The sequence below is a fragment of the Hermetia illucens genome, chromosome 1 (genome assembly GCF_905115235.1).
Source record: "Hermetia illucens chromosome 1, iHerIll2.2.curated.20191125, whole genome shotgun sequence".
In the NCBI taxonomy this organism is placed as follows: Eukaryota; Metazoa; Arthropoda; class Insecta; order Diptera; family Stratiomyidae; genus Hermetia; species Hermetia illucens.
This window is the reverse complement of record NC_051849.1, coordinates 21,291,433-21,303,637: the sequence shown is the minus strand read 5'-3', so window position 1 is coordinate 21,303,637 and position 12,205 is coordinate 21,291,433. Positions and strand designations below refer to the sequence as shown.

General features: G+C 43.8%; 1 protein-coding gene across 1 annotated transcript in view; it reads left to right on the top strand.

Moving 5' to 3' along the window:
* Window positions 1-8,924: 8,924 nt before the first annotated feature.
* The window catches only part of LOC119660280 (serine/threonine-protein kinase NIM1-like), a 131,425-nt gene continuing 128,144 nt past the window's right edge, over window positions 8,925-12,205 (top strand). The window contains exons 1-2 of the mRNA XM_038068754.1: window positions 8,925-9,162; window positions 9,278-9,387. Coding sequence (XP_037924682.1) covers window positions 9,144-9,162; window positions 9,278-9,387 — 129 coding nt within the window. The 5' untranslated portion in view covers window positions 8,925-9,143. The remainder of the gene's footprint in view (window positions 9,163-9,277; window positions 9,388-12,205) is intronic.

The window sequence follows — 12,205 nt, the reverse complement described above, 5'->3', positions numbered from 1 at the left end:
CAGGAGCAGAGCGTTCGGAACACGGAAATGAAGCAAAATAATGGCAAGAAAAATGATTAAAACGAAGAACCCTCGAAAAGGTTCACATCAAAGTAACTTCCGATTCGCAACACTACCTTAAACCTTCAACCCAAGTATCTCCTCAAACACTCACTGTTTCTGTCAATCAAAATATTCCCTTTTCAACCTTATTTATTTCTCGGTTCCCACACGTGGATTTCTATTACGATTTCAGCCCCCACGAAGACAATGAAATGCATTGTCGGCAAAATTCATTTGAAATTCGATATAGCATGAAAGCTGTTAGCGGAAATCAGACGACACATCAAAGAAACTGGACTCTGATGATGGTCACTAGCGGTCATTCATACACATATCGCTATAAACAATGCAAAATACCACATAATGCTGAAAGAATGAGGATCTGTGCGGGAGCCGAGAAATTGCATTTCAGTTTTCCGCGCCACCCCCTTTATTAACGGGGAAGATACTCTTCAGGTAGGTCATGGGCAGAGTGATGCAATCTGCTGCGATTTTCCATAACTGGAAATTTCAATTGAACGTTTATGGTTTCCGGAAGCCTTTTATATCAATCGAAAGGGGTTCGTGTGAAATTCAATTCATTTCTATATTCCTTTCATGTTTTCACACTTTGAAACAATTTTGAGCCACGAAATGAACCAGATTATTTGTGTTTTCAACAGGATTAATAACAAGCCATTGAGGCCAGAAGAAAAGCCGTCCTTGCATAACTTTGATGGCAGTTTAGTGGGCCCCTGGTCATAAGTTTCCTCGGGGGTCCGGAATAGAGACTTTAACAAAGACTTCTTTGATAATATGGAAGGTCCCACTACGATCTTGTTCATGTACTTTGAGGAAGCAAACAAAAGGGTGTTGATTGCTCCATTCGATCCATAAAGTAAAGGGATAAAAGCCCACGGGACTAGAAATCCCAATGATGCAAAGAAACCGAGGGTTTACATAATAGCCAAATTCCTTCGAGCCCCAAATTACTGAAAATGAGGTAGATGCTAATTGCAACAACCTCAACTTTGGATGAGTCTCTCAGGATTTTAATACCCCGACTACTTCCGATGTAAACCTTCCGAGAACCTTTGTAATAACGTATGGATCACAAGTGCGGTTAGTGAGGCAGCAAAACGAGATTGCGTGAGGCAGATTTGTATCACCTAAATTAAACGGAGTTTTCAACCTTCTCTATCACATACAAGTGATTGCTAAAGGCTTGTGAAAATCCTAGGAAGTGTAGAAAACCTACTGATCCAAAAAGGGGAAGAGCGTCAAGCTGACCAGCAAAACCAATAAACTACCTAACTTTCGGAATTCATCCTGATGAGCTTGGTCAAGAATTGGATGATGTTGGATGAGCCTTCTATGTCGGATCACAGAATAATCAGATTCGACATTGAGGATAACTCAGAACTAGATAAAATAATAAGGAATCCAAGAAGGGGACTCCTACACGAGACATATGAGTGACAACATAGTTCATCTACTAGAGACCGATGACATCAGGGGCGAAATAGAGTTAGAAACGGTGGCGGAAAACCTCAACAAAGTTGTAATTAACGAGACAAACTGTCCGACTAAAATAGTCTAGTCATCAAGAGGCGTACCCTGATGATATCGGAACCGACCCAGAATGAGAGAGTAAGTACGAAAACGCTTCAACCGGATGAAATACACCGAGGACAGGCAGAGGTACAAAAGACCACTAACGACGTATAGTAATGCAACGAAGAAAGCAAAACGAAACAGCTTCAGGGAATTCTGTGAAAGAATAAAACAAACCTCAGAAGCATCCATGCTATATAAAACTATAGCCACAGAAAAGTCAATATCTTGTGTCTGCCTGAAGAAGGAAGATGTGGCATTTACCGAGAATGTGGAAGGCAGGGTACATCTACTTCTCAGAACTTATTTCCTTCTTCGTCCCTAGGGCGTGATGGTTGAAGGGGTAGAGCGTTAGCCTCCCAATCTCGCTGTTCTGGGTTCGAATAACAGTCGTCATGGGTGTCTGTGTTCATTTTGCGTTTTTCTCACCACTGTGACCTTATCACTTGCACAGCATTGACTGTGTGGATGACCTATAATCCACCAAAAAGTGAACAGGAAACAGGAAGAAAGGAGGACTGGAGACTAGTAAAAGAGGTGTAATCAACAGCTGGAATAAGATGGGCAGTGGAAACTTTTAAACCAGTGAAATCACCCAGAGTGGTTGTCATTTTCCCAGCACTACACCAGAGAGGTCTTGACATAATCTTAGGATCTCTCCTATGAGTGATAAGGCGCAGCATAACCTTGGGATATATACCAAAGGAATGGAGACAGGCAAGAGTAGCCTTTATTTCGAAAACGGGTAAAAAGCATTCTTTTCACCTTAAATATTTCTGACCAATCTGCCTGACATCGTTCGTACTTGAAACGGTGCAGATAAGAAGTAATTCCCTACATCCATGTCAGTACGTTTATTGAGAAGGATGAGCAACCCAAACTGCTCTGTGTTAGATAACGAAAGTAGTACGCAATGGCATAGAAACAAAAGAAATATATTAGCACTGTGTGCGTTTTTGGACATCAAAGGAGCTTTCAAAAACACATCGCACACAAAAATACGAGATGCCTTAATCCCGCGAAGAGTGGGAAACACCCTGGCCTTTTGGGTGGGCACAATGTTAGAGAGTAGAAGTACTGATTCGAACCAATTCTATTGTCATGAACACTAATCAAGGTTTTGTATTATCACCATTAATGTGGACCATGGTATTTGGTGAACTCCTAGGAGAGCTTATAAACACTAAAATACAGGGGTACGCTGATGATTGTGTATTAACCTGTAGGGGAAAAGGATTCATTATGTGTCAGAATCCAAGCCGAACTGCGAATCACTAGTAACTGGTGCAGGAAAGCGGGGCCTGCATATAAATCCAGCCAAGGTCAATATAGTGCCATTCACTAGGAAGTGTAAGCTTGATCACCTGAAAACCATTTAATTGCGTGGCATGAAGGTGAAACAAGTAACAGAGGTAGAATATTCGGAAATCCCACTTGACCAAAAACTACTCTGGAAGACACATGCTAAATTAATATGTATATCGGAAAGTCACAAGGGTTCTAATGACTTGTATGTCCCTAGCAAAGGCAAAGTGGGGATGCACACCGAAAATGCAGCGCTGGATAGATACTAAAATAGAGTGGTAACCTGGGTAGAAAGAACAGAACTCAGCACAACAGCCAGAGAGTTACACATGCTTGAAAGACTCGTTAGCCGGTGCATCAGTGAATACTCAGGAATACCAGTGAGGGGGAGAGCTGCCTAAATCGAAGTAAAATTGATATTCTTTCTAGGCGGCATCCCGAATTATTGATACCAAGGGATAACAGGGCAAGAAGGCTTAAGTTCGTTAAAATGTTTGAAACACGTTGAACCAGCAGGACAAAGTGGGGGAGCGTCGCATTGACATACGGCTTAAACCGGCAACTGAAAACCTGGTACACGGATGGATCACATGCAGCAGAAAGAGGGGGGAATCAATGGATAAGCATACCAGCATATTTCAAGCGGAAATATACGGCACGGACAGAAGTGCCTCTTCAAACATCGAAAGGAACTATAAGGGGCAGACACTGCTATCCTTACCAAAACCCAAGCGACTATTAACCCACTTAGTTACTACCAGGTAAATTCCACATTGGTATGGGAATACCTGAACACGCTTGGCTCGTTCAATAAGGTCCGCATACTGTGGGTTCCAGACCACATTGAGTGAGAAGGCAATGAGGCAGTGGACGAACTGGCCAGGAAAGGAGCAGCCACGCCACAATGTCAATCGAAGCCATTCGGTGAAGTCGGAAATGGGTTCATGGCCACGCATTGAAAAAGGAAAAGGAACTTTACCGGGTGAACTTACTAGGAATGGAACAATCCAGGGTGCTCATGGGGGAAACGAACCCAAATTCTCGAAAGTTTGTTTAAACCGCACAAAGAAGAGCCCCCGATCATAATGGAAATACTCACTGGCCATTGCAGGCTAAACTGTCACCTGGGGAAACTAGGGATATCTACCGAGTCTAGATTTTTTGAGGGGAATGATAAAACCTCCAAACATGTTCTGGGGCAGTTTCCTGCACTTGTGAAAAGTGGGTTGAGGCACCAGATGCCAGGTTGAAAGACTTGGAAATAGAAAACATAACACACATAGCACTCAGGTTTACATCAGTACGACTAAGTCACCCGTCCGACGTGTTTTCCGGGCTCGATTCAGTTCCTGCAGTTTTTACGCTTATCGCAATCCAATTTACTTTTGTCCTCAGCATCTTCTCCACGAAATTGTGAGGTCCGATAACCGCGGTGAGGGAATCGTTTAACCTCCCTCTTCCAATCATGAATCTCAGACAACGAAACATAACATGCTCCGGGTCCTCGGGTGTAGCGGTGCATTCGAAACAGTCAGAGAACTCATCCAATCCGAAGCGATGCCAATGCTTCCTGTATTCACTGTGTCCCGAAAGGAACTGCGTTAGGTGGTAATTCAACTCCCCATGCTTCCGCTCGACCCATCTCTCAAAACACGGATCAGTGCCCTTCTTCGGAATTTTCACACTTATTTGCTGCATCTCCTTCCTAGTGGCCTTCCGGAAGCCCGCAGCCACTTCGGCCGGATTCACCCTCCTACTCCGGTGAAGAAAGTGTGCCTCATTTGCTAGAAGATCCAAGGGAGTCATCCCCGCGATGACACATACTGCCTCACCGAATACTGTCCAATATACATTGTACAGCCTCAGCGCGATTGTCCGGTATATTGAACTTACCCTTCCCTTGATCACAGTGTTATCCAGTGCGCACACCCAGGCAGGAGCCGCGTATGTAGTATGGATTTCACCATACCTGCGATAAGTAGCCGACGACCAGACCTTGGTCCTCCAATATTAAGCATCATCCTTGCTAGAGAGGAGTTGCCTTTTCGTGTGCATAAATCAGATGCCTCTTGAGCACCTCCTCCCAACCGTCACAGTTCTCCGAGCTGGGAAAATGAAAGGTTGATGTACTGCCCCTATTACACAACGATAGATTTGTATTAGCAATAAAATCAAAGAATGACTCACCTGGTAGAATTAGGTCCAAACACAGAAAATCGCGCAGATTCCTCCTCGCGAGAATGCATGCTCTAGGTCTGTCCTGATCAACGTCTCCTGTGGTGTGGAATAAATTATAATATTTGCTTTCGAGCCCTTTGATGGTTTGTTCACCTCCAATCCAGGGTTCTATTGGTGTGGTGTCAATGTATTCGTCTAGGAGGAGGACAAGCAGATTGGCCGAGGCGCACTTCGAGTGCTACAGATTATCTACGTTACCCTCAGCATGATCTGCTTCCGTAGGGATTCGTCCGTCGCTGTAGGACTGTCGATCCTCATCCCTTCAACAACTTGTTGGCGGCGTTGTCGGCATTCAGGTCGTCGTCCGATTTCACAGAGCGAAAAACTTTCACCTTTACTTTCCTGAATCCGAACAGCGCTTTATAGTCTACCTTTTCCAGTGCCTCCAGGCACTCTACGTTTATGCAGAGCAGGAAATGTTGGCCGTTCGTCTGGGGTTCCTCGTCCTTGATAACTACCCAGTCCTCCATGGGGTTTTGAAGGCGCAGAGATTGGACGAGCTTGTTCTTATCCATGCTAATCTTCGGCAACCAGATGCGAGCGACCGGTCTCCTGGGGATTTTGTCGTATGGGATAACTTTGAACTTTACGCCACCCCAGGCGTCGCTGATCTTAGTGACGCGCGGAAATGCCATTCGTCAGCGCTACACGTAAATGACCCCTGATTGCGCAGTTCGTGGTTGGCCGGCTGTTGCCGCTTACCAGTCTACCAACCCAACCCACAGGATCTCTCCGCGTGACCGCGTGCCATCGTCAATCAGTGCGCAGGTCAAGCTTAGCCGAGCTCCATTGACCTGGAGGTGATGTCGAGGGAAAGCGATAAAGGTCGTGATCTCGTCGATGAGACATACTTGTAATATCAAAGGAAAAAAAATAATAGACTTATTCTCCACCCAAGAAAAACCAAACAAAATGTTCAAATCAGAAAGAAAAAGAACCGAAAATTACGCAAACAGAAATAACAAAATCGCAAAAAGTAATGAAAGTCAAAAATGAAAATATCAAAAGGAAAAAAATCTAAATTTGAATAACCAAAGAGCTAAAGGGAAAGCGAAAATAAGGTATATCATAGAGAAAAAAAATTAAATCAAGAATAATAAAAAAAGAATGAAATCAGGTAAATTCTCAATAATCAAAATAAAACGAAAAACAAAATACCATAGAAAACGTACCCTGAGGGCTCCTTCCTCTCTAAAATGACACTTCTTTAATCAACTCCCGCAAAACTCTCGGATAGCCAAAATGCCATCCCAACCTCAAAAATTGTTTCAGAAAAACTTCCACCCACAGTGCTTGTTAATGAAGAAACCACAATCGACTTGTCCCCGTAAATAATAAAAACAACAAAAGGGATCGGGAGAATTCTATCTTCCTCGTTTAGAGTCAGAGAACAAAGTGAAGATGAATCACTTAGGACGGAACGGCACAGTATATAGCCGACTACTTCCGTATTTCATCAAGGATTCATTTCCCCTGCTACTTCATCCCTACGCAGAAGAAAGAAGATTTAGTTTTTCAAATTCGAAAACGAAGAGATAGCCGGACACTCCTCAGAAGCTCGGACGGCTATACCTTTCAGCATATAGCCGCAGAGGCCCGTAGATCCAAAAACTTCTGGAAGGCAGTCACCTACGAGACGTTAAGTCTCAAAGGCAAACACAATAAATGACTAACTCTTGTGGTATTCCATCAAGGATAGGGTAGGAAACTCTGCTTTACGCACTCTTAGCCTATCCGAAGACGGTTTCCAGAGGCCAACGTGAGGATATTATATGAGGACTGGCGAATCATGCAACCTTAACCTGAAGCATAATTAGACCAGGCCGCCAAATATTTCTACAAATCTTCCTGCATTTGAACAGGATAAACGCTACGGTATATTTATGTAGCTTTGACAGGAAACGTTTTATGCGTCTAGCAGATTAAGGCTCTCTCACAGGTCCTTATGGGATGCTTGTTCCCAGTTTTTGATAGCACCACTAGCCAATGCTACTGACACTCCGATTGCTGGTACCCGTTCTAGCTAAAGCATTCGCGATTTCATTTTCCTCGACACCGCAGTGACCAAGTTACCAGAATAGTTCCACCACATTGAATTTAGAAATAGAGTTCAAACGGCTTCTATATTCCTAGGTCATTTTCTAGGTGATCAAAGGACACAACGCCTTGTATGCAGCTTGACTATCACTGCCGATAGCAATGAGCCTTGAGATCGCATACACTTCAGTCTGCATATTATTGCAAGGGAAAAGCCTTAGTATGGTTGGTCCAGGACGCTGTTCTGTTACCAGACTGGGCCCAATTGAGAAAAATGTCCTTATGAGATCTGACCCCCATCTCATGTCTTTATGAGGTCTCACCCCATAATTATACTTTTGTTCATATAAAAAGAGACACTTCCTTCGCAAATGAGTAGTAGTCCTCCGAAAACTAATCACAAACAATAGCACATCCTCCTAACAAGTAATTGGTGAATGACACATTAGCCTCGGTTCCCCACTGTGTATGGCAATCTTGACGATAAGACCTGTTTTTCTGAAATATGTACTAAAAATTTGGGCAAAGCTGACTGATTTATGAGCCATGTCAAAATGGTATACCCAGACTTCAATTGAAAAACTATATTTGCCGAATCCAATTGACTGCCAATAACTTTGAGTTTCAGACTTTTATTGTGTGACTAGAAATGTCTATGTTTTTTCCTTTTCCTTTAATGGCACTCAAAGCTACCCTCATTGATTTATGATCCCCCACAGCGTTATTGATTATCCCGCAACTTAGCGAAACTCCACAAGCGAAAACTTGTAATAAACACTCCAGATCGAAAATGTATTTTTAATACACAATCTATGCAACTTTATGGGTTTTAGTATGCAATCGAAAAGTCAACTCCATCCATCCAGCCCCCTGGCAGCTAGCCTGATTCAGGCAGCGCCGACATTTCCACAGAGTCCCTGCCAAGAAGAAAATTGTTATGTACATTGGCTCCTTTTTTGTCGACGGGGACCTCTAATGCATGCAGCTCAGTCGGTGTATGTAGATGTCCAAAGTATTAATGATTGATGGAGTGTCATGAACGCTGTTTCCGTTGCAACATCGTCTTGGAAATCAAGCAACGCTTTTTCTTACTTATTTATGGAAAATGTGTTGATTTCTTACTACGCCATGGCGCGCTGTGAAGACCAAAGTTCTCCGAAGTCTCACTGCTGCCACCACATTGCGGCCGGCATGCATGGGGATGGGGATAGCTTAGTTGACAGTAATTACTTTTTAATAAATTGCACTTTAATGTAAGATTACAGAGAGACGAAATGAAACCACCCGGGAGACAGAGCTGTTGCAGTTAAACGTCGTTGGAGTCATTACGGGCGCTATTAAAATCTAATGAAGATATCTAGCACGCAATCGCTAAATGTGCTAATATTATAGCCGACATTCTGCCTGTTTTTGATGACTCCGTGGAAAACTCGAGCTGTGCCGGGGATGAAAGTGCAATAATCGTAATTCATTTGCGTGCAATTCGGACTGGCATTTAGTGATTCAATCAATCGTTTCCTGGAGATTGCTCATCGTGAGTTATTTCTCGAAAGCTGAATGTCACCTTCCCTCAGTAAGGAATTTAGAAAGTTCCCCAGTTTACCCAACAATTTCACTTTTACAATATTCTGAGAGACTCTCCAAAGATCAGCCATAAAAATCAACCCCACCCAGCGTACCCACTTCCTACTTCACACTCATAATCAACCCCTGCCTAACCTATCAAAAAATTTTCCGCTTATAACAATTAGCAACCTATGGCTTAGCAATCAACTGGAAAAGCTGGCAAATTTATTTTCGAATTTATTTTTTAAATAAAAATACAGATTACAAAAAAGTTACGGGAGTGCTTCTATGCAACTTACCAACTTGTTTGTGTCGATTAGGAGCCGGGTAAAGACGAGAAATCGACAACATCACAATCAATCATGAGTCCCGGCAAAATGGGTAATGGACGCTTCCTATTCTATCCATCTTTTGGATGAGTATCTAAGATACTGCAAGGATGCTCAGTCCAACAGTAAAGTGTCGTGTATGATTTTGATATCCTTTTGTGTTGCAGGCGAAAAGAAACTGGTCCGAGTTGGCAATTATATGATGACAGGGAAAGTACTCGGCAAAGGACATTTTGCCAGAGTAGAAGAAGCAGTCCATGGTGTTCTTAATGTCAAGGTGAGTGGGAATTCTTACTTAATTCTAAAAAGGTTACAAAAGATTGAAACGAACCGGATGAATTGTTACCATTCGCATGAATATTGGCGTAATTTTTGCACTTGATATTATGATGCTGGTATCAGACACTTTTAATCCTTGATAGTAGCAATGGAGATGAGAAAGGTATTCGAAAGTTTTCACAAAGTACCAGGATGATTCACACATTTTTGGGCCGATATTGCGTCAAGGCCAACCCTATTGGAAATGTCCAGCAGTTCTTCCCGGGTCACTGCAGGTATTATTACTGCGGTATGCCATTTGTGGAAATGCGCAAATTTAAATCTCGGCGTTACAGCTCCTTAGGTGCCTTTCCACGAGTTTATTTCGGCCTCAGATTGTCTGAAGCCACCTCTCTTGCAACGAAGTACAACTAACTTGAGGTCCTAGCAAGCTTCTTTGTAGGTGTTTTTGTTATTAAATTCACTGTAACCTCCTGTGTATCACACATGCCGACCTAAGTTCAGACAATTTATTGTTCAGGAGTATCTGAACCTTCCACCAGGAAATGTCTACTATTTCAATAATGATGAGCTGCAATGCACTCTATTATATGAAGAGCTCTCTCTAACACCATATTCCATAAAAGTTTGTTAGTTAACTCTTTCGCAGACTAGCCCCATATCGTCCTATTTTTAGGCTGCACAGACCCCCAACAACTTGGCTTATTTTTAAATCGAAGATCATTGTCTGGTAATCGAATGTGGTCTTCTTTTCGGAAAGCATTAACTTCATTGACGTCCACACCCCTACCGAGGAGACTACGGAGTCAGAGAATGATACCTTCTGCAAGGCAATAGAGCGGAATGATACCAAAATCGTACTTGGAGATTTTAACAGTCAGGTAGGGACGCAGCCCGTATTCAGACAATACATCGGCTCCCATAGCTTACATGTTGGAAGTTCCTAGTTTGCGCGGAAAGAGGACAGCAAAAATACGTGAGTCTCTCCAAACGGGATCACTTTCAACCCAATTGACCACGTCTTGATCGAAAGCTACCACTTATCAACCTTGATAATTGTCAGATTGTCAATATCACCACCATCTGGTGGTGCTCCGAGCTCGAATAACAACACCGCTACTATCCCCTCTGACAATCAGGTGAGTTTGAATAGCGAAGCCATCCACAACAAAGCTCTATGTAACACCTATAAAGGGCAAATGGATGGTACAATAACCACTGCTAGCTGGGGTCCCGGAAATAAGGCATCAACAAGTGAACTTCACAATCATCTGAAGAACGTTAGCATTGATACGGCCGCAAAAAAACTTGGCCCCAGTTTTAAAAAAGTCGGAACGGCTGGATCGACGATAAATGTAACCAAACAACGGAACGGAAGAATACTGCATACCAGGCAATGCCGCACTTTCAAATAAGACGGTGCTCAGAGGTAGCGGTGAGGGATAGGCGCAGCAACCCTGCCGGCCAAACCAAAACCAGGTAGCGGAGGAGAAGCCCCATAGTGTGATGCCGGGAAATGTTGTATTCACTTTGGCTTGCCGGCCGTTTTACAGTAGACGAATGCTTCAAGGGCCTACTAGGGCCATCAGACCCGAGTCTGCACGAGGACTCATCTGAAGTGGAAGTAGGTCACCATGGTGGTACCATGGGAACGGAGATGGCCCCTAAATTCACATATTTCAGGAGAATTCCTGTTTCATGTGCGTTCAACTCGGTTGTTACAGTAGGTAAGTCCTGCATCCACCAGTATAAATAAACTGAGTCATTCACTCAGTATAGACAGGTACCGTTGTGCTTCTTTCAACGGAGCTTTGATTGTGGTCACAAAATCAATCCATGTCTTAAGAAGACCGTGGGATTAAGTTTACAGAACCAGATAAACACGAGACGTAGCTCTCAAAGAAGGTGAACATCTGCAGAGGCTTATCCATCAAGTGGAGCAGCGACTTCACAGCCATAAAAATGAATACTGAGAGAACCAATAAGTCTATGCACTCGAGAAGTCCAGCAAAAAACCGCACCAAACGCAGAAGATAAAAATTTCACCAACGAGTCAGCAGGATGAAGTCTAATACACATCGATGTTCATCCTGCCGAGACAAAGAGAGAAATCTGATTTCCGACAGAATGGACAGAAGGGTAGGTGAATGCGTTTACGCACAGAGTGTTGGACTCCCGCAGCAGAGAACTAGCCTGGAACCGTTTGACATATTACTTCGGGCTAGCCCTCCCGCTCTCCCGGCTTTGGGAGCCTTCAAGTCAGGGAATTCCTTTCACCAACGGGAGGGGAGGGGAGGAAGGGAGTTGTTAGTTCAGGGAACCCCTTACCGTCCGATCCCTCTGCCGGTCGAGTTCAATCTTCTTCGTAGTAAGAAGAGTCCGAACATAATGCGCAATACGACTCCAGCTGCCAGCACTCTTCAGCATCTCTCGCACAATGTTATCTGGAGAGAGCTCCCCTATGTCTGCATAAAGCTGCTGGCGGAGGCCGTCCCACCTCTCGCAAGAGAAAAAGGTGTGTTCAGCGTCATCCGCCACTCTATTGCAGAACACACAAGCAGGAGATCGCGGCTTCCCGATCCTGTGCAGGTAAGACTGAAAACCTCCATGCCCACTTAGAAGTTGGGTAAGGAAGTAATCAATCTCACCGTGCTTTCTGTTCAACCACGGATCTAATTTGTCGATGAGCCGCGCAGTCCACTTGCCCCTTGGCTCATTTTGCCAAGAAAGTTGCCACTCGTTAAGGGTGCGTTGACGTTCTTCACGGGCAACCACTTCTCTTAAGTTTTCGCTCTTACGGCGGTAGATAGCTTTGC